Source organism: Calliopsis andreniformis, chromosome 3 (assembly GCF_051401765.1).
Source record: "Calliopsis andreniformis isolate RMS-2024a chromosome 3, iyCalAndr_principal, whole genome shotgun sequence".
Taxonomy (NCBI): domain Eukaryota; kingdom Metazoa; phylum Arthropoda; class Insecta; order Hymenoptera; family Andrenidae; genus Calliopsis; species Calliopsis andreniformis.
In genome coordinates, this window is record NC_135064.1 from 8,519,531 (window position 1) to 8,544,041 (window position 24,511).

Sequence of the window (24,511 nt, forward strand, 5' to 3'; positions counted from 1 at the left end):
AAAATTGTTAAAATATAAACAGATTATCACGGTAAAATTATCGAAATTTTAATTTGAACCACTGTTTAGGAGATTTCCTTAAAATTGTTCAAAATAATTAATTGTTTCATCGCTATTTATTTATAATTTCATTAAGTTTTAAGGAGGAATGAATTTTATTTTTGATATTTTTATTTCGGTTTATTATCCGTATCTTTTACGTAAAATTACTATTCCTGTGCGGAAAAGTTAGTAGGGGCTATTCATGAATTTAACGTTGTCAGTACGTATTAACATTAAATTTTTTAAATATTTGAACATGGGTAGTTGAATAACATAACGAATTATCAAGTTATGAATGATTTACTTAAAAACGGTAGTAAATTGGTGAATCTATATTATGGCTTCAAAAACGGTAAATATTAAGTAGTAATGTCTCATAAGAAAGCAATAAAGTAGTCAAACATGAAAGTAGGGAGCAAGAATTCATTTATCTCACGGATCAACGTCTTCAATCAATAATCGTAGTTGATTATTCTCTTATTCTCTTCTATTAATTGTGTTATTCTACAATGTTTTATTCTAAAATGTTAACAGAGAACCATAGAACCCCGATTAACCAAACTGTGATTATCTGCGTTTTCTATTGTTCATAGTTTCGACTATTCAGTCTACTAATGATATAAATATCGTACAACTGCAACTAACTCGAACTTTAATTGAACACTAAAACTGCCGAGAGTAATGTATATCCTTATTTTGTGAGTAGTGTACGAAAATTATTGTAAGTTTATGAAAAAGTACATTATTCACAGAAATAATGTTTATTTATTGTTACACTACCAGCCAAAAGTTTAGAATCATTTTCTAAAATAATGAAACTGATAACTTTGTCAAACACAATAAAAAAATTGTAATATGAAGAACACTATAATTATTGTCTCAAATAGTAACTTCGAGCTGCACTTACTTATGTACGTGTACAGTGTAACTTGAAAAAGAATTAACAAACTGATTCCAAATTTTTCACCAGTAGCATATTTCTTTAGTTCCGTAGAGCATTAACTGAAAATAATAATTTCTTTAAAGAATAAAATGCGCACAAGAAATTTTGACTATCCTGGTAGCTCTAGTGTTAACAAAAGTCTAATGAAATTCACAGAATTTCAAATTCTCCTTAGTTTCGAATTTGTTTCTACGTTGATTAATCGAGATTCTACTACAACGTGTCATGTACAATATTTGACATAAAAAATAAAAAAAATACTTGACAGGTAAATTCTCTGTCAGAAGCAGTTTTCCTGGAAAATTAATTCCACTTCGAAGACACGATGCACCCCTAACGATAGTAACATCGTCTAATCTACCTGAGGATTCTCCATGAGAAACTCCAGGTGCTCGTTTGTAGTGTACCACCCCATGAAGATCGGTATGAAGCTGATTAGAGCCGGTAGAAGCCACGCGCTGCCCAGCATACAAGTCACAGTGAGTCTCCTCATAATAACGGGGTACTCGAGCGGTCTTACGATCGCATAGTATCTGTCCACGCTAATGCAACACAAGTGGAGAATGGAAGCTGTGGAGAAGTACACGTCCAGGGAATTCCACACATTGCACATAATTCTACCGAAGTTCCAACGACCTGTCAGTTCGACAGACGCGTTAAAAGACATCGCGCACACGGCTACAAGAAAGTCCGCAGCTGCCAGGCTGACCACGTAGCGGTTGGTTGGGACACGAAGCTTCCTATGTCGTCTGACGCTAGCGATCACCAATGCGTTGCCCACCAATGCCGTTATAATGATGCTGATCATCACAACACCCTTTATCACCGTCCAGATCACGTTCTGCTGCTGATAAGTATCCTCAACAGCATTGGACGATTGCAATGTGTCGACAGTCGCATTGAGCGACACTGAGAGACGATCGATACTGGAAGTCGAGCTAATCCTGCCTAGCGATAAGTCCACATCCTCCTCCAGTGACTCACTGACTTCCATTCCAGAGCACACGACCTGGTAGCATGTTAGTCATAGCAAAACGGTTCAGGGTATAGTCTCTCGGTCCCGGAACACGGTTTTGAAGTTCTCAAGGCACTCCGTGAGGATCAAGCGCTGACTGTCTCGGATGTCTCCATGCATGATGACGTATAGGAAGCTTGAAGTTGTCTGTTCTGCGGCTAGAGTTAGGTAATCCGAACACCTGCCGAAGTCTGAGATGTCCACGGATATTTAATTCAGTTCACTATCCACTATCTAATGATTGAAGTCCCGTAAATGTAATGATCCTTGAATAGTTTTGTTAGCTAGAAAATTTTAAATCAAGCTGAGATAAATATGCTGAGTTTCTTAAAACTTGTTACTGATTCGTTATCTGGCATATCTACGTAATATACGTTTCATTAAAGTAGGGAAGACGAAACTTCTACAATCTTGGACTGATTAAATTTTCTGATATCTTATGCTGTTTCTAATGAGCTACCCGAGTTCTCCAGTTTGTCAGATATTTCGTTTCCTGGAAATCTGCATACTGTAATATTCAAATGAATAACTCACGGCGATATGAAACCCAGTTTAGAGATTTTGCAATTGCTTTCTAGCTGTGATACCATGAATCCTCCACTTTGAATGAATTACCAATGTCCTGTCTCTGCTGAAAGACAGTTTCGTGGAACCAAACGAATAAGAAAGTAGTATTTGAATTCATGGAAGAGGTAAACATGCACCATATATGAATTTTCACATAAAGTCCTATCTCTGAGAGCGACAGGATGTACCTTATAACATTAAAGCAAACAGTCATCCAACTGGCAGGCGAGACAAGTTGTACGCATATTTAGCTTGCCTGAAAAACGCCTTCCTCTCTGCTATTCGAAGTAAAACGCAAATAGCAGAAGAGGTGGACGTAATGTACAAATACTCGTGCCAGCTGGAATTATGCAAGGGTAACGAGGTTGTTATGAAGGTTCTCGATTTTCACAGCTAAAAGCTGCTGCTAATTCTGACAAATATTATCTAGTGTGTCCCAATGACTAAATATGTAAATCCTCGTTTCGAGTTAAATGTAAGTTTGTTGTAGCTGATGATCTAGTTGGTAAGAACGTTAGTTAAAAATGTAAATCAGAATCTTACAACTTATCAACTAATCCAGAAAAGAAAAATTTTATAGTCACCCTCCCTGAACATTATCGACAATTAGACACTTCATGTCCACTTACAACAGCTCCTTGAATCGTTCAGACTTCTCAAATCGATGTAAATTTCATTAACAGATCAAAATGTGAAATCAAATTTCTAAACCTGAACAATAAATAGACACTTCATGACAAAATTTAGATAGAGGCATGGAAATCAAACCTAAGAGTGGGGTGAACTGTCGTCGCAGGTGACATTATTAAGCAATGTCCTCCTGGACTAACAATTAAATTCCCCGCTAAAACTTATGAAATTTGTAATGCTCTAAAGCACCTATACTTACAAAAGGAATTTCAAAATCACGCCTTCTACACAAAATCTATGTATAAATATAGCCAATCCTTACCAGGTGCAAATAGGAAAAACAAAAAAGAAGTAATAAAAAATATACGAAAAAATTATACAGGAAGTCACTAATATAATTGAAAATATAATTATTACCTGCATCCATTCATTAAGGAACAACTGCCAATGAAAAATCGCACGTTATACGTTAAACAAGCATCAACACTTTCACTAAATGAAGTAGTAACTCCAATTCGATATTAAAATCTAGACAATCCTATAGAAATTGAAATTATTATAAAAGAAGAATGAAACAAAATTTCGACTGCAATTAAATATAATAGTCCACTATATTCCATATGTATAAATTTAAAAAATTCAACTTATAATGGTGAAAACGTAACAGTTCTACCTTTACAACACAAGTCCTCTTGAAGAATACATTAAGTTTCTGAAAGACACAAATTTTTACATTAAAATCTAATGTCATGAATATGGCACACGTAGTGCAATATAGAATTTCTATAAATCTCATCAGAAGCAAATTCATCATCGTTTGAGGTAAATTCGTATCCGAAGGAAAGATGACAGATATGCAGCGTCATAATTTACAAGCACTTGTGTGTGATTAATAGTCAGAGATGCTCTCATTTTTTCCAACGATTTAATAGCCCAATTAGTTGCTTTAAGCGAATTTTTATTAAGTTGCCTCTTAATGAATGAATTCGCAAAGACTGTTACTGTGCAGACTGTGTTTGCTTTAAATCTAATTACAAACACCCGATCTCCAAATAGTTTCCAGGAACAATGTCGTTCTGAACTAGACGCCAACGTGTTGTAAAGACAGACTCCTGGTATCTAATTCCCTAAAGTCAGAGGTACATTACATTCTAATTCTGGTTCTAAATGACAGATGCAGAAGCAGTCATAAGACCAACTGACTAACTGACAACCAATATAACTACAATTTCGTTTAAAATTATCATACCAGACAAACAGGCAGCTAGTTTCCATTTTGCTTCCCAACAGATACCAGGACAATACGGACCGTGATGGACATATCAATGATAACAGTCCATCGGGGCCAATAACTCTAATTTCTACATATTGTACAGGTGTCCTAATCTCGAGTAATGGCTCCACAGAGACACATGGCGAGCCCAACAGCATGGAGCGTATTTAAACAGACACAGTGTCGTTCCATTCATGTACTAGTGAAAACCAATTTATCGCTGGAAGCGACTCGGGACTGTCATTATTATGTTAATGTCCCAGTTCGCTCGAGCAACGAGAATCTCTGCAAACTTTACAGGAAAAGCAGATTAGTGTGCGTGCTTTGTTGCAGGCGCCTAATGTTATGCGTAGCATTGTCTCGCGTTGAAACTTTACAGTATTAAACATTATGTGATTCTCATATTGTTCACCTTCTATAGCAGCTTTTTCTCTTTCTTCATTGTTTGTTTAAATTTCATTATGTAATGTAGGTACTAATGTATGAAAGATTTTAGTAAATTTAGTTACAAACTATGCTGGTATGTATCTGCTAATACATAGGTAATTCAGTACTTCACTTTCAACCCAGAACTTTTAACATGTTACCAAGTTCACTGTAGGAGCGCAGAGAAAAGAATTCACCCTCACTATTAAAGAACTGTATTTATTTCGATTAAACTTTCCTCATAATCTTTTTTGAGGTGTGATGTTTTTCGTTATTACATTCAGCTTCTGAAGATATATCTATTTTTCTTTACTAAGAATTAAGTGATGTATAATATAACAAAAATATAATAATAATTTTTTTTAATATCTCTTATATCATACATATATCATTAGACCTATATAAGTGTTTACATTTTCCATATTAAATGTATATGTATATTTCATATGTATGCATGTATATCTTGCTCATACTCAATAGAATACAAGGACAAAATTTAACTAAACTTTTTAAAAGTACCTTTTACTTTTCATTTATTTATAGTCACACTCCTTTGTTTCTAATGTGTGAAAATTTCACTGATGTATGCTTTTAGTGAAACAAATAGAATATGTGACAAAATAAAATTACAAATGCAAAATACAATTTTTTTATATGGATTCTGCTCACAGGAAGGTTCTGTCTGAATTATGACTGGATAAGTAGTTGTATCAGTGAAATGATTCATGCTGAATGCTCAAAGTAGTTTGCGCAATAATATCACCGCATGTGAACGAAAATTTAAAGTTTATGCAGGCCAAGACTTTAGCTCAAGTGAAAGCATTCATGCTATGTGTATAAATGAATTTGCGCAATTAAAATCGTTGCATATAATAAAAAAATGGAATTGCACAGGTCAAAAAGTTGAACTTAAACAACATCATTCATATTCTGTAGAAAAGCTAGTTTACATAATTATACTGCTGCGTGTGAACGAAGATCTGAAGATTGGCTGTAGCCAAGAAGTTTAGTTTAAATGAAGTCGCTCTTGCTAGATAACTTGGATAAAGTTCTGCGTCTGGACATTCATGCAATTGGTGCGAATTGGTATACACGAGCCAATTTGCGAAAATAACATGTATGTGTAAATTTAACATACACAGTCGGACTGCTAACTTTATCTACTTTAAACTAGTTCCCCCTATCTGGATGTATTGTACTTTCCAAGCTCGTACAACTATATTTCAGCGCATTGATATCCATCCAAATTTAAACTTAAGTTCGCCGAAAACGAAGCATGATTAAAATTGAACCACACATCACCGATTTTGGCTATGGTTATAGTGGATGCTTTTTCTGACGAATACGTACGAACTCTTTATTGCACGAGCGAGACAAGTTCAGACATCTTCGTCAGAACATCATTTTGTTAAAAAACGGATCCACTATAACCGCAGCCTGATTCTTCTATGTTCATTCTATATAAAATGTACAATAATACATGTTTTGATATTCTTCAGCTTTTCAACCATTTCTCGACATATTTCATTGGCTATAGCTGAGTATGAACTGTTCATTTCGTTATTCAAATGCTAACAATTTTCGAAAATATGACTTAGAGTTAACGTTCACAACTTCTAGAATACTAGACCTATTAGTAAGAAATTATCACTTTACAAGAAGTTGTAAAGCGTTTTGGGAAGATTTTGTTACGGTGTTGTAGAAGCATTGTCCATTTATACGCGTTATTGTGTCCGATAGAAAAGCAACGAAAACTAATTACTTAATTAAAAAAACCGAAAGTTGTAACAACCTTCAAATCAAAGATTGAAAGGAAAAAAACGAAACCTTGAAATAATTTTTAAATCTGTTAAACCATTAATCAATCAAATACTCAGAACAAACTTAGACAACCGAAAATTTCGACAGATCAACCGATCATGACCACTCTCGTACTTCACACTTTCTTTAGTTATCTACTCTTACTCTTTAATTATTTGATGTACAGTCGTGCAAACTAAGACGACACTACACGACATGGAATGTTATTTTTCACGTGGACATAATTGCTTGCAACGTACATCATTTTTATTTAACCGACTGACTCATCCTCCCTCTTATCGAGTTGTGACCGCATCCGAATTTAAAAAGGGATGACCCAGTATCCAAGGTTCCCCAACTTTTTCTCAACATTTGACTACAGTTCGCGTATCCATAACTGTCCCGTGTCAGGGACATCTCTGATGCATTTCGATCGCAAAGTGCCAGCGCATCCGGCCATTTAGTCTGCGTGCCGCGAGCATTACCAATAAGTCCACTAAAGTCAAGGTCTAGATCACTTCAGCGGCTAAACAGCATGCTTCACACGCGGTCCAGAATTGAGAGATGCAGCCTCAATGGCCGTAATTAATGGCACCCGAAACACCGTAGTTCCGGCGGATACCGTGAATAGGCTGAACTGGATACTGGGACTGCTTTGATTTCCGGTACGGTTCGCGATGATAGTGAAATAGTGTACGCAGGCTACTCACAAGTGAGCTTGCATCTATTGTTAGGGTAAATCGATGCAAGTATAGAATAAATGTAAATAAGAGTAAATCGATGCAGGCGTAATATTTATTTCTCTGTGGAACTTTGGAAAGCTGATTTTTCTTTTCGAATTTTCTAGTAGCTTAAGCTCTTGAGAACAAATCCTTACAGGATTCTTCTGAAAGTCGTAAAATGCAATGGAGCTTTCACCTTTTACTGCATTATTATCTTAGTAGCTACTGTTGTTATGTTTAGACAGATTTCTTAAATTTTGGTGTGTTTTTATAAAAAGTGATAGTGAAATAGTGTACGCAGACTACTCACAAGTGAGCTTGCATCTATTGTTAGGGTAAATCGATGCAAGTATAGAATAAATGTAAATAAGAGTAAATCGATGCAGGCGTAATATTTATTTCGCTGTTGAACTTTGGAAAGCTGATTTTTCTTTTCGAATTTTCTAGTAGCTTAAGCTCTTGAGAACAAATCCTTACAGGGTTCTTCTGAAAGTCGTAAAATACAATGGAGCTTTCACCTTTTACTGCATTACTATCTTACTAGCTACTGTTGCTATGTTTAGACAGATTTCTTAAATTTTGGTGTGTTTTTATAAAAAGTGATAGTGAAATAGTGTACGCAGACTACTCACAAGTGAGCTTGCATCTATTGTTAGGGTAAATCGATACAAGTATAGAATAAATGTAAGTAAGAGTAAATCGATGCAGGCGCAATATTTATTTCTCTGTGGAACTTTGGAAAGCTGATTTTTCTTTTCGAATTTTCTAGTAGCTTAAGCTCTTGAGAACAAATCCTTACAGGATTCTTCTGAAAGTCGTAAAATGCAATGGAGCTTTCACCTTTTACTGCATTACTGTCTTACTAGCTACTGTTGTTATGTTTAGACAGATTTCTTAGTTTTTGGTCTGTTTTTATAAAAAGTGATAGTCCAACTACATCAACGAATTAGGGTCTTTCTTGGAAGAAAACTTCTGAGGAGAAACATTTCTGTAAATGGCGGAAATCTTGAAAATTTCCAGGTTTGTAGGAATCCCGACACATTTGAAAAACCCGAAAATGTTCGAAAATTGTTGGAAATTCCCGGGAATCCCGACACATTTGCGCATTTTCCTGTTCCTGACCCAACTCGATTTCACACACCTCTGGCAAATAAATTTCCCAGGCTTCCAATATAACGCGTAATTCAAATAACAAGGCATTGCATTAATTTATTGCATTATAATAGAACAGAAAACATTCTTGAATATATTAATTTTAATATAATTCAAAACTGCCTGGCCATGTAGTATAATTTTAATGAAAATTATCAAGTTACTCCACACTTTTATCCATAATGTATGTACAGTATGCCTCTTCCTTTTAATTTAAGCGTTTTAAAAAAAAGAAACTAATCAAGGTTAACAAGTAGTACGTAATTCAGCTAGTAATAGAATATAAATTATGAAACCAACAACATTCCTTCTCTCGTTTATATGCATTTGAACTAGACAGTTTTTTCTGGTTATCATGTGCATTGATTTTTTTCGTTCTTCTGTTTCCTGTAGTATCTACATACAAAGATTGTTTTCTTAAATCAGTCTTATTTCTACAAACGTATATTGGTATTGTGATAGATTCTTCGATATACATAAAATAGAGTAACAGTACATATAAGAAATTCTAAATGTTTCGTATTATCTATTATCTCAAAATGATGAAAAAATAAAGTAGAATGTATAAAATGTACAATGCAAAGCATACTGTGTGAGACTCGTGAATTTGTTTACGAAACATTTTTAAATTCACATATTCATGTTTTGAAGATATTTTGTACGAAAATTAGGGAGTGTGGACATATGTTACATATACATATACCTATTGTTTATATACCTATACATATAACTATTGGTTACATATACCTATAAATAGAATGTAAGATGGATAAAAGAAAAAAATGGAGTATAGTAACTATTAAAATTAATTAATGGGTATTCAGATTGTATATGAATAAATTCATAAGTCACTATATCTAATTCAAGAACAATGTTCATCATGGAAGTCATCTTCTATTATTCTAGACGATAATAAAAAACAGCAATTTTTTTAATTTTCAAAATGTTTTGTGACTAGACCAAAATCTCGACCACTCTCTAAGGCCCTTTATATTGTTTCTGAAAACCAGGTGCCAGGTATCAAGAGACATCAACGCGAAAACCATGACCCACGGTGTTTCCTTTACCAGGCTGATCGATCTCAATCACACAGAGGGACTGGGTGTAGCTGGATGAAAAGAGTGGAAGCTCGAAATGGGTTTACTAGAGGTGTGCGAGAATCTGAAAATGTCGATTCAGATAGGGTCGGATCAAAAATTTTTCTCGGGATTGAGTCTGCTTCTAGAATATATCTCACGATTCCAGAGTATCCAGATTCTCAAATATTTCAAGAAGACAAACTTTATCGAAGCAGTGTGTTTTGAATATGAAAATTATTTCGAATTTTATCTTAACTTATTATCTCGATGATTATCTTAAGTTCTGATGAAGACTTATCCTGAGGGTTTAACAACGATTTACAAGTCAAGATGGTTAGTCTACAATTTAGTACATGCTTGTTACTTCCGAGGAGACACGAGTTCGATTTTGGTTTCTCGATTAATCACGCACACGCGATCAGTCATTAGCTAAATATAAGCACACAAGCAGAGTTGAGCAAAACGTAATTTAGTTAATGATTTACGATTGAATAATACGAAATTATTTCTGCAATGGTTGATTAATGATTCTTCGATAACTAGTAATCATAATTGATGAATATCAGAAATAAACGAAACTGTTGTAATACAGGAATATACTTAATATTAATAATCACAATATTAAATACAAATAATATAATGATAACAACGATATTGTAAATTTGTTGTGGAAAGTACATATTTATTAGACAATTGAATAAACAAATAATTTAGTTACATCGCGAGAGCTCATGGAAGCTACGATTTTGATGTAGAAATGTAATTTGCATTTAATATAATTTTCACTTCAAATTCAAACATTCTATCTATCATGTACTGTGATTCTGTGATTACAAGAATTATTTGTAATTAGTGATTTATCTACTGACAACTAATTCATCAGAGATTATAATTACTACCATTTTCAATAATCGATTATATACCAATAATCACAAAATAATCAATTACTGTTTAATTCTAGTTATAAACTATTCTTAAAGTCCTTTAATGTTAGTTTAATAATAAGAAATTAAAACATTATGTATTAATGTATTTTGTAACAACAAACAGAGCATTAATATATAGGATATCGAAGGAAAGTTGCTGGATTGTAAAATAGATTTTACTGTTAGTAACTAACGTAAGTAAAAACTAAAAATTTCATTATTAAGAGCAAGTCCAAGAGTGAATGTTATTAACAAAAATGCTTATTCTTTTACAAATAACTACTAACACTGTCAAAGATTTCAATAGTCACTGTATTAGAGCTTTAAAGACTATATCATAGAAAAGATACTTGTGAACTATTCTAATTTTAGATGCCATGAATTTTGTTATAAATATCGAATGAAAAGAATTGAAAGAGAAACTTTCAACATTCATCTTACAGTTTTAAGAATATTTCATTTTCTAAAGGATTTACAACGCTTTACTATAGCTTCTTATGCTCCATAATGCGTTTACCACAATTATCGTTAATAACCATTCAGGTACAATAATAGTAAACTAACGCCAATTAACAATTGCATCTAATTAACATTGCAAGTACTAATTATCGTGTCGTAACTTTACGACGTCTAAAAGACCATCATTTTTTGCTGAAGCAGTGAGTAGAATGTCCCTGTCTACTGCAGACTAGAAACTTTTGAAGCGGTTGAGAACTTTTTGTGACGTAAATGTGAAAAATCTTAATGAATATTAAAGTGTAGTTAGTATTAGAATAACCGTTTAAAATGCTGTAAGCAAACCTAGGAAATTAAAAACTATTTCTAATATTAGTAACAGTGATAATAATTTATTGAACTGAATTCGCTCAACACTATTCCCACAATTTAATCAACGCTACCTATTAAATAATTTTTTAATAGATATTCTGTAGCATTTACAAATTAATACATTTAGTAACTATCTTTTATTATAAGTAGCAACAAATGTAAAGCATTTCTCAAACTTGTATACTAAAAATTAATATATTCAATTCAAGACTCAGCTTTGCAAAATGTCCAGAACCCTTCGAGATTCATCAAATAGTTTAAGTAGTTTTAATCAAAACTAATTTCTATGTATAAAGTGTTTCCAGTTCGTTGAAAACGAATGTTTCACTAAAAAATTTCCATTTTCTTAGTTTCCACGTGTGGAGTATTTCGTTTCTCTTGCAATTAGTGAAATGTCCTTTCAAAGCCTTAGTTCTACCAGGCATCGCAAGTCTTGGTTAAATTTCACGACGGTAGCCACATGTCCTCGTTGATCCTTGAATCGTGAATGAAAGAGTGACCAAGACGAAAAGAAAATTCACGTAATGAGCGCAGTTTCATGAGCTGTCGTTCATAAATCGTGGTTCCACGTCAAGAAGAGACCGTTTCGAGCAGTTACGTGATCTCAATGCACCAATCCTCTCTGACTTCCCTCGATTCGCGTAGAAACTGCGCTGCGTTGCGATTCGAATTGGAACTGTCCACTTGTTTCTTCTGTCAACACGATAGCGTTCTATCAGAGGGAATTGAAGTCAACTGGGATCTCACACACGCCAGTACAATAAGATATTACTGTTCTTGATGAGATTAACTTGATTAGTGATCAGTGAAGTACAGGGTGGGTCGAAAGTCACTTTCTCGTTTCAGAAAATCGTATACTTTATTTACTAGAATATTTGATTATATTCTTTTTTAGAAACAAAGTTCAGTTTAGAAAGTTTGTAATTCTTAAATACTCACGTTATCAGCGTACGACAATTATGAAAATTTACTTAGGAAAGAGCTTTTGATTGTTTCCTTTTAAAGACTATTTCGGAGTTAGTTTAAGATTCAGTGTTAAACTTCGTCTGTATTCTGTATTTGAACGATAATTACTAGGTTGATAACCTATTCATAAATATTTTGAATGACTTAAAGCACAACACTTAAGAAATTAACAATGTATCGCCTAAAGTTTTAATTAAAATAATACAAATACTGTAAGAGGTGCTGAAATTTGCAACCGATCTAAGATAAGTATTTAAGTAATAATAAATGTAATTTACTATATCTAATTTCTTAATTGACGTTTACATTTCTCTTTATTTTTACACAACTTACAGTAAGAAGAAAACAGCAAACTCTTAACTTATTCTGAATCAGGTGTTCTGACTTTCAATAAACTTCGATAGCGTAGAAGGACGTCTAAGATAAGAAAAAGATTGTTAAGGGTATTAGTAGTACTGTTGAGTAAATAGATGTCGGATATAAAAATATATATCATTTTGATTCATTAATTGCTAATACAGTTCAATATTAAACACAATTTTATTACTAACGGGATCCTTAACTTATTGCTAGCATTAGTAACTTAAAAAATAATAATATTGTTACTCATACAATGGAAATAATAGGATCTCATTTGCAACAAAATAATAATCTGAACTCTGGAAAACGTCTTATTTCTTCTGTAACGATTACAAAATCGTAAAGTAGTTAATAGACCACATGTTATCTAATGACAATTAAAGTGAGTCAGAAAATAACATGGAACAAGGTTGAAGCACACTTATACGAGTAACAACGGTTCAAGTACAAATAATACATAATGTGTCAATGAAAAAATGGGAAGCAAACTTGTTATAAGTGCACCACATTTCCTGAACTAATCGTTACTAATACTTCTACACCATGGCGCGTGAAGGAAGTATGTAGTAGTTATGTTCGTTCGTGTGAGCAATATTCACGTCCCAGTTGAAAATGATGTACCAGGAAGTCCATAAAAATAGAAAACCAAGGCAAACAGATTCATTAATTGTAGGAGATTCTGAAGAAGTAAAACGACTGTGGAAGTGAAGAAAACTCTAGTTAACAATTGAAGTTACCAATGATAAATGCATTATACTTGTGACTGTCAGACAAAATGAAGCAACTGACTTTTAACTTGAAGAGCACTATAATACACGTAAAATGCTAATCAATTGTTTGGTAAAAAATGTTACTATATTAAAGTTTTATATTTGGGGTGTTGGTTTCGAAATATGAAATAATGTTTGCTATTTGTTATGTATATATTTAAACAATAAATTTACTAAACCTAATTACTGTAACGATAAAGTATATTTGCGGCTATTTGTTTCCATAGAAGATTTAAAAAATGAATTAAAGTATACTGTTCAAACATTAGAGTGCCTAGAGTAATTCTGTTACGATAAACATAAAGAAACAATTTATAAAGTACTTAGTGTGTGGAGGTGGACAATTCAAACATCATCTTTATTAAAGTACGCAACTTGTTAAAGATTTTAAATATCTCATGAAACAATGATTTTTTAAAATATTGTACCTTATTTCTTCTTTATACAGAATATTCCAAAGCCTTAATTTACGTACACAAACTACGCTTCTATTTTTACTACAAAAATGTGTATCTACATTTTCTAATGTACCTTTGTACCATACTTATGATAAAAGTGAGGCCATAGAAACAGCTCGTTTACTCTCTTCTTTTTTTTGAAACCTATAATTAAAATTAAAAATACGTATCCTGTAACACACCCTATATCCTAAAGTACCAGAATATTTTCCAAAATTTGAACTCATGATAATGTAAAGTAGAAAAAGTAAAATTGTATCATTTACTTTCTACTCAAAAGAAATAGATTTGTCTCTTTATTATAAGACATCGAAATTGAATTCTTATCCTTAGATTGACCTTTCTAAATACAATGGTTGTTTTTTAAGTTGATCAATCCTCTAAGTCATTCAAACATGAGCGAGAAATGCTTATAAAGAAACAACTCAAGTCTCTTTTTTTTACTGAAATCGTAAGTATACCTCGTATTCCAAAATGAACATTTTGAAGAATCTTTTCTTTAATATATATTATAATATATAATACTACTTATATTAAATATACGCAATACCTTGGCAGTATATTGATCCTCTGATAGCATTCCAATTGCATATAAAATATTTTCTTTATCATCACAATTAAAAAAAGGGATATTTAGGTGACCTTACTTAAGTGGACCATCCTGTATGTACAAATAACCTGTACGAAATTAATTTGGAATTTAAAGTACATACGTCTAAATTTCCACGATTGCGGTTAAGTTACTTCCAAAAGCGAAGTGCATCTAAATGTTGAGGATTACGATTCTGAGAAATTGGCGTACGCAACGCCATATTAGAGACTAATTTCTTCCACCACTAAACAGCATTCCTGCTTCACAAGAGTACCAGAGTATCTTTCCCCAGAAATTACCTCCAGTGGGCACATCACCAAGGCTTCATGAAACTTTGATGGTAATCAGAATTTTTAGATAGACTCGCCTTGAGAAGCAAGAATGAATTACGCGTTCGGATGGAAAGGCCGCTACGGCCTTCGTCGAGCGAAGAGTACGAATGGGGAACCTGGCGAGGGCGGAGAAGAGAAAATAGCGCTGACAGTGGAGCAAGTTCAAGAGGGCTAGATTTACATACTGCAATATTCATAGTGACGAGACTCGGTGGCCGCGATCGGGCAGCAACCGTTGCCGGACGTTTGCGTATGTAAATCCAGGTGGGGAGGTTACGGACGATAGCTTGAAGGTGGCAACCTGACTGATCATGGGATTTGCTGTGAAGTCTTCTAACGTTCCTCACGAGGCGGTCTGATGTATTTGTCTTCTCCGCCACGTTTTTATTTAAAGCAGCAGAGATTCACGTGAAATCTGTTTCGCCTTCTGTAATATAGTCGTTTATAAAAGAAGCACTTTACATGTTTGGATAAAAATAGAACTGATGGCAAAAGTGTTTTTCTTGAAAAGAGTCTCAATAACTTCTGAACTTTGTGGAGTTTTGAAAGTCTTCAGAACTCTTAAAATATTTCACACGTATCGAAAAGATGTGAACTCATTGTAAACTTATGAATTATAGACTCTATAAATTAGAGTATTCAAATTTTTTGAAATACTTATTATTCATTAAATTAGACTTTGGACTGGCCGCTTTAATTAACTGCTATTGTATGTAAATAAGGATCTATTCTGGAATTGTGTTGAAGCTTAACCCTCTGCGATATTGACATAGGTACTTTTGTAGATCAATAGCATGTAAATCCTTGTTTCTATGTATTGAATATCAGGAATAAATATTTAATAACTCTCAAGATATCGATAACTGTAACCTTACAAGGTAATCTAAAAAAAGATTCGAACAATTATTTAGAGTTACATAATATTCACGATCAGTACAATGGATAGAAAATGTCTACCCAACATAGTTTGCAAATTAATCTTTAACATATTTACAAATTTTTAACTTATGGTTAATTATTTCTCGAACATTTTGTATTCTGTATTATAAGCCTTTAAATTAATGTAATATGAATGCACTAAACTTTTCATGTACCCCTTAAGCATAAAATACAAAGAGCTTTAAAAATTCTAATCATGCATTTAGCTTCTTGCTTTTTACTTTACTTTTTACTACCTAACTATATTTTGACCACATCAAAGAAGTGAATTTTTTAGAATATATTTAGGGTTTATACCAATGTTGTTTATTTTAGAAGGTATTATATATCTTTAAATTATTAAACCTATTCTATAAAAAGTAATATTTTTCAGTAAAGTAATTATTAGCTAAAAATTTTGTGCTGAAAATTAGTGATTTCAGTTTCGTCAATCACCAAAAATTTTGTTCCTCGTTATGTCATTTATGTCGACAAAAATGATGTGCATACTGATAGATATTATGCAGCATAGAGTGCAGCAAAATTAACTCCGCTGTTGGAACGTGTGAAATATTCTGAGGTAAAAATCGAATTTACTCTCCAAAAGAAATAAAATCCCAAAATGTGTAACAGCTGCAATCAAGCCTTCATTGTGAATGTTTCGTGTTGAATTTGTATATGTATATTATTTGCGTCATCGTAAATGAAACTGAATAAAAAGATTTATAGTAAGCAACGATATTTACCGTGCTACTGTTGTGATTTTTCTTCTAATGTTGCAAAGAAATAAATTATTGATACAACAGCTGATATCTACAAAATCACATAAAAATGTCTTAGTAGTTAACCAGTTAAAATGAACACTTACAATTAGAATTTAAAGTATATATGTGTATGAAATATTACTATACAAGCTTTTATTATTATGTTTACGCCATAAGTAAGAAAGAATTACTTTCTGAATGAAAGAAGACAAAGAATTTTCTATGACTTCTATAATTAGATTAGAATTTTGTAGTATTAATTGCTAATACAGTATGTACCAGTAAAGCCAACACTGTTCCAATAAATTTGAAGTAAAAAATATAAATATTGTTTGTAGAACAACACTAAACATGTTAATAATGTGTATTAAAAAAAACGTTACCATCCTCTAGTAGTGCCAAAGCACTGTAGAACTATCAAAATTACTAATATTACTACAATTTAGTGTAGCTATCATATATACAATATGTTTAAAAAACTTTGTTTTCAAAGAATGATACAATTTTATTAGTCACTACTCGATGTCACAATTTTAATAAAAATTAATAAATGATTTCACACTTTTAATTCATAGAATATATCCTCAAAATTATTAGTTGCCTATGTTTTATACTTCATAAATAGCAACAGAAATCTACACACTGTTATTCTACAAAAGCATGACGCGGTAAAAAAGGAACAAGTTGAACGTTTCTCTTGCAATGTTTCCCCTAGTAACCTTGAACTCACAGCTATCCATAACTCAGGGTATGTACCAATTCAAATGCAGAGCTGTGAGGACGTACGGATCAGGCAATGCACTGCAATTGAATTCTTAACCGCAGAGAAAGTTCCGCCCATCGACATTTATTACTACATGCGAGCATCGAGTAGGGATAAATGTGTTGATTTTTCTTCCAGATTGAAATGCTCTAAAGGCCTTGAATATCCCGAGGATTAAAATTGCAGTTTTCGCGTTGAAGACAAGGCTGTAATACGTGGATTCGAAAAACAGTAAAGGCGAAATGTTAATGATGGAACATAAAGACATACCACATGATGGTAAATACGTATCGAAATGGGTTGAAATTGTGTGTCTCTAGTAATTATGCCGCCATAAACACGGGGTAAATATGCGTTTACTTTCGTATTGTATTGCTTTTTATCTTATGCATGACTGGAGGTAAATTTCGCAATGTGGTTGGTGGAAATAATTCAAAATGCGTGGAATGATCTCTAATGAAACTGTTGAAAAATGCTCAAAGACATGCATGAATAATATTTTGCGTAAATCAAGAAACAGTATGGTAATTATAATTTTGGTCCTCTCTCAAATTGGCATTCGAAGAAATGAAATATTATTCATGATAATTAAAATTTCAACTTTAGATATATCTTTAAATAAGATCAAATTTTTCATTCATATTTATGTCTCAGCAATTTCTGCACCGTACACAAACTGGTCTGTAATCATAATCAGATTTGTTAAAGTTGTCTATTGAAATTTCTGGAGTATTTCGTTTATCATTTTCATAGTATTCATTGACTATCTTGTTTCTTTGTAATTTGTAAGCTTCTCTGCTAATTCTGACGCAGAGAACTTTACTATCTTTAATAATGATAAATTGTACTTGTTAGTATCATATACTCGGTAATATCTACAAGTATTTTATTATTTATAATTTGATATACCATGTGTTATTGTTATCGTCAAAACAAATTATTGTATTATAATTATACTGTATAAATTAACTACATTATAATAAACCAGCGTACAACAACTTCCTTGCAAACTTCAATTTATTATAAACACCGATTGAGGCTATCGATGTTTACATCTAATGTAATAGGACAACGCTGATCCCATTGACTTACGTGTTCGCACACCCTTGTAATCCCTTCACTATACATCCGTATGATAAATACATACGTATAATGTTTCACAATTTCTACATAGATACATTATACAATTGATTAAAAACATTATACTTGTTGTTTATTTGCTTAATTGACTAACTCCACAAAACCAAAATATGTATTTAAATTTTTCTCAAATACAAAAAGTTAAGCATCAATCAAGTGCTTTGGCACTAAAATTTAAAAAAGTTTAAAAATAGAGTTAACCACTGGCCTGAACTGCTCATATGCATTGGTCTGATACTTGTCACAAATAGAGAATTTTCTTCTTATGCTTGAAAATTAAGACTTGATTTAAACACGGAATAGAGAGTCTGTTACTTTGACGTACCTTAAAGATACTTAAAGATACTTAAAATATGTATATCTGAAGCCTATCTAATTTAGCGACTTGTTTTACTTCCAGTATGCATTAACTAAGTCCGACAGCAATGCTAATAGTAGAATAAGACAGAATAAATCTAGTCTAGTCAAACACGTTTCGCGTGCACTTTAAGCAGTTTTTTCAATAATTAATATCTCGGAAACGAAGCCTCAAACACAGTTTCACCTGATCTCAGTTTCGTTCCATTTTGACATTTACAATCAGCTTTAAAATTTCTAACAATAATAAAAGATAAACCTTCTAATAAAAAACAATCTATAATCTCAAAATATTATCTAACTATACAATTAAGATAAACCTTTTAATAAAAAACAATCTATAATCTCAAAATATTATCTAACTATACAATTCCTAAATATGACAACAAAATTATAAATTTAGCTTGTTTAGTTACTAAGTTAAAGAAAGGATATCTCACATTTTATGTTGTTATTCGTGATGAAATATCTAATCAAATGTAATAGTTAAGCAATACATCAAAAGCAACAGAACTTCATTAGACATTTCACGAAAACAGGAAAAACTTTAGTCTATAGCATTAAAAAAGTTTTCGTCTATGACCATTACATATGATGTTGCAGCAACTTCAAATTAAATATGGTTGAACATATCATAATGTATGTAGCCACAAAAGAATCGTAACTTCATCGTATCAATACGTATCTCAGTCACGCCACCTCTTTCCTACAGGTGTAGTAATTAAGGAATTCCAATTCATCTTGTGAGACAACACACATCCTTCCTAGAACGTTTACTCGTTGGAGGTTCTGGTTTTCCTCATCAAGATAAATCTCATTGAGCACGACAAGGATCCTCGGTCATCAACATCAGATAGGGTATTCCACAGGAATTTCCTTAGGGCTTCTCTCTCCGCCTCTTAGCAGGGTTTATTGCTGTGAACGCCCTACGTTTAGTTAGCCACGTATACCGTCAACTACTTAAAGCATATAATTTCGAATTTCGCCCGACAGAAGCTGCAGCAAGCTCTTCACCTCAAACCCCTCCAGTTGCAAGCTAATTTTTACTTTCGGAAAGCAGTAAACGATACAACACCTTGACCCAACTTCACCCGCCGCAGAGCTGACTATTCAGCACGAGACAGCAATTTCGAGCCAGTAAAACGAACGATTTCCAAGGCGATTCTCCACGTACCGTTCAATCGAGCCGCTCGCCAAGGCGCAATGAGCGCGATGCGGACCGCCAATAAAGAGGTTAACGATCAGGTCCGCGGATCTATTTTTCCGCGCATACCGCTTGCACGCTCGCGGGATGCGTCTCGTTCTCGTCGACGAATTAAGCCGAGGCGTCCTTGTCCACGATCAAACGGCGAACTTGAAGGAAAATAAGAAACGGCTTGCGTAATCACTCGTTACGATGCAGAGAATCTGCTAATATGAGGTTACAGAGATCCTCAAGTGGAAAGAGATTGTTCCGCAACAAGCACGGTGTTCCTCGTTGAATTATTGTCTGTTCCCCGCGAGGTGGAAGGAAAGAGATGCGTCCTTTATGCTAGGAATATTGCGTTCTTCGTGCTCACGGGCCAAGATCAATATTCCGTTTTATGCCTTGTTTGTTCCGAGCTGACATAACATTCATATTTGAGGGGTGCACGCTCGCGTCTGACGGAGTCCCGCGTGTAGAACAACGAGTGGAATGCAACTCTCGAACAAGTGTTCCTTCACGAATGCAAGAAATTTGTTTGTAGGATGTTCAAAGCTCTTTGGCTCTTATAGCGGGTATGGAATGTATTTTCTAACAGACTGTAAGCTACTTAAAAGAGGTTTGGCTGTAAGCAAGATGGGGAATATGTGTCGTTTTTTCGGGAAGGTAAAAGGATGTTGCTTTCTTGGTTATTAAATGAAATGTGGGGTTGAGAATAAACAGACATTCGTATGGAAACTTAAAATTGTCTTTAATGATTTGTCGTGCTCTCAAGTACTGAATGCGTGTGGTCAACTCAATTTGCTTTTAATTTGACAGTGAGATTATTAGGAAATAATTTTGTATTGGATTTGTAAGTAGAAGAGTAAATAGTGATTTTTGTTGTGATTAGCATTTTTAGTTGAAGTATTAAGTCGCTGTTTTATATGTTTAATACAGAAGTAGATATTTCATTTTTTTCCACATACTGCATATTACATACAATTTCTATTACAGATTATTATTTAATTAGTCTAAAAAAAATTTGGGAATTTTTTGCTAAAATTAGTAAAGTCTATTTTTCGTGTAATAATTAACCATGAACATGTGAAACTAAAAATCTAACGAAAACTATGAAAGTCCTACATCCTCAGATCAACTTAATACACGAACTAAGGCATAAAATTTACATTGTAATAAATATAACGTTAGCGAAGATACTAATTTTATTTAAAGGTAAATTGAAATCTTTTCTATAAAATTTGCCAGTGTGGTGGTAAAATGAAATTTTTCACTTTATAAGTTCAAATGGAATGAAATCTTCCAAAATGTTGAATAAGCTGAAAAAATAATATATCATGGAATATTTCTACCATAGAATATTATTACTTTCGTTGTGTACTCAAGCAAAGGATTCGATGACATTTTGCTTATACTCTGTATTGACATTCTTATTTATCAAGAGGAAGCATAAAAGTTACATGCCGTCTACGAGGCAAAAAATAAGTGTACCCCTCAATAAACTCATTGTCAGTGGAATATTACTGTTTTCGTGTCTGATAAGAAAAGTAAAGTTTTATGTTCCTGTTTTACTGCACTTTTTATTGTGACTACAGTAGCAATCTTCATTCGACATAACACTTACATTATACGTTAGGAAACATCAACGTAGAAAAATACACGACACAACACATACTATGCATATATTTTAAAACCCACCCTTAAAAAAAAGTACTTTCTTTTCTCGTAACTCTAACATACTCAGCAACAATTTTAAATTCACTCTAAAATAGGAAATTATAGCGGCTGAAGGGAGTACGAGAGCGAGGGTAGTTTTTCTTTTATTACTTTAAACGTAGTGACCGATGATGACATCGAAAGGAATACTACATGCGTAATGAATGTAATCTCTTCAAACAAGGCTTCTTCATATAATTACGATCGAATTTCACTTATAGGCAAGTTCGTTTGACCGTTCAATTCATACTTATAGTATTATATTATTTGATCTGACTTTATTCTGAAAAGTGTGACTAAGAAATTAAAACGAGCTACATATTTATAAATAGCGTTAGCAAGAAAATACTCTTTTAGTGCATTTAACATTCAAAAATATGGATAAAAAAATCTTCATACATTAATTTTTGAAGCTATATTTTTACGAAAGTAATAGAGTAAGATATCTCTATTTTGAATTCATAAATGGTCTTAAATATCTGACTTTATGTATGCATAATCACACTTACAGTAAAGAACTCAAAAAAGAAAAGAACTCAAGAAATAATTATAGCGACTAAAACCAAATCAACACTGACTCTATCCTAACCAAATATTCTCTCGCAGAAATCACGCTCCCTCTTTTGATCTACGTATTTCTTGCCTCATTCTGATTTCCACGTCAAAGGGAATGCGGTTTAAAGTACGAATTTTTCCGCGGAGCGTACGACAAACGATCACTTTTATTGGCCCGATTGTGCCAACGGGTCTTCTGCCAGCTCCATGCCTTGGCATCGCTTCGAAACAGCAGCGTTCCACCCACGGCTGGAGCTTCGAGTTTTGCGAACAATTCGCGTGAACCGACCTGTGAAGCGAGTTACTGCTTCCGCCAGCCGCGGAAGAGACGAGCTTCCGTCACGAACGATTTGCCCCGATGGGCTCGCTGTTGCGAGTTTGTTATGAATCCCGAAGAGGGTGCGATAACTCAATGGAAACTAGATATCTGTACTCTGGTTCACGAAATATGGCATCGCTAGGGTTTCTAGAAGACAGAAATAGTAAAAGAAGACTATAATAAAGGGTTGTACTTTCGATCTTGAACTTTCTTTTCGAGAAGCGAGATCTCTTAATTAGTGGAGGAAAGAATGGTAATGAATGTACCGACGATTTGTGTTCTTTGCTCCAAGTAATTAAGAGATGGAACACTTTTTTGCTGCATTTTGTTAGTTCAGAATCTTCAAGTCTTGAAAAGAGTTCGCTGTGAGTTAAGTCATTTTATAGATTCATAGAGTTTGATAACGTGAAGATCAATATATTTCTCACTGTGATTTATGTTAATGGTGTGGACGTTCATTTCTTCGACGATTTTTCCACTTTTTTACCAATGTATAGTTAAATACTATTTAAATAACGAAATTTATTTTAGGACTAGACTACCAGGAAACGTAATAAAATTTCCTATCACTGTACCATTCCTTGCAATGCGACACCTTCAAGTTTATGAACCGTAAAAAGCCGATACGAGTATAGCATCCACTAGTAAAACTTTGCTTCTAGTAATGTGTGAATAAAGCTCACTAATACTAATGTAAGACTACTTAAGCGCGCACCTATCGACAATCGATGACCGACAGTTGTGTTAGTCTAGAGGTCAATTACAAATTGAACAATCCTTTTTTTTTCTATTTAATAAATAAGAAAATAATTGACATACAAATTTTGTAATTGGCATCAGACAAAATTGTCGGTCACCGATTGTTGGTAAGTGTGCGATTAGGCTAAAACAATTTTCAATCTCTCAAAAAACCTAGTTCTTCTGTTTAGGAATGTATTCGAGGAAACTTAACAAATACGTGTATTGTATATGTAAGATTTCGTGTGAATTAAATTATTAATTTTGAACCCTTACTATATCACACAACAGAAACTTTGATAAATGTTTTTGAAGACAGCTTATTCCAATTCCAAGCGCATAAATTTTGAGTTTACGGCACAACAATAAACTAATTATTCTAAACACAATAAGAGAGAAACATTTTCGCTTGACTTTCGGTGACAACTGTTTAATAAAGATCAATTTTCGTCCCTGAACAGAAACCTGATTTTTCACTCCCCTTTCAGGACAGCAATTCAATCCTAATTCAATAATCTGACAAACAATTCTAGTTTCAAGCGTAAACTCACTGCTACTTTGAGCGCCATACACTAATTCCGTGGCTCAAAATACGAAACTCCGAGTCTCTTTCACAGCACCAGCAGAAAATTTTGTCAGTCATTCGCTAAGAAACTCACGCTCGTTCACAATCTTTACAGCTCGATGTGCACATTTTGAATCCTCTTCGTAGCATTACATGGTTTGGATCCGAACGATGCGATTGTTTAAAGAAACTCACTATTATTTTGAGCAAAACATTGCACACTGTTTTAAACTGAAACAGAATCGGGAGTCTGAGCCTACTTTTAGCACGATCACGGAACTGGAACAGAATTTTCAGTCAAGGCGGCACTACTTGGCTACAGTCGAGGGCTGAAGCCCACGCGATTCCCACCGGCAAGGTGGCAAGTCGACGCGTTTGCTCGGGCGACGCCGGTAGACTGAGCGTCGCGACGAACTGTGGCGCCGCGGCTCTCCCCTCGTACTCATCACCACAGTCTCTCTCTCTCTTTCTCTCTTTTGTTGGACTCTCTCGAATTCTCCCTCCGACTGACTCGTTTTCTCTCCTTGCGCTTATTTTTTGAGCCTTGAGCTCCCTGAGTCCTTCATCTTTTCCGTATGAGATGCAATGTTTCGGGTTATGAATTTTTGGAGC

The 24,511-nt window shown here is 33.6% G+C and overlaps 1 protein-coding gene across 2 annotated transcripts in view; it reads right to left on the reverse strand.

The window, feature by feature from the left end:
* Positions 1–24,243, reverse strand: part of LOC143188883 (octopamine receptor beta-2R-like) — a 76,773-nt gene extending 52,530 nt beyond the window's left edge. Inside the window, exons 1-2 of one of the 2 annotated variants that reach the window (XM_076393384.1) lie at positions 23,994–24,243; positions 1,347–2,284 (exon numbers count right to left, since the gene is read on the reverse strand). In XM_076393384.1, coding sequence (XP_076249499.1) covers positions 1,347–1,979 — 633 coding nt within the window. In that variant the 5' untranslated portion in view covers positions 1,980–2,284; positions 23,994–24,243. Of the gene's footprint in view, positions 1–1,346; positions 2,394–23,993 lie in introns of those variants that run through there. The other variant, XM_076393385.1, reaches the window with a different exon arrangement.
* Between the last annotated feature and the right edge of the window lie 268 nt (positions 24,244–24,511).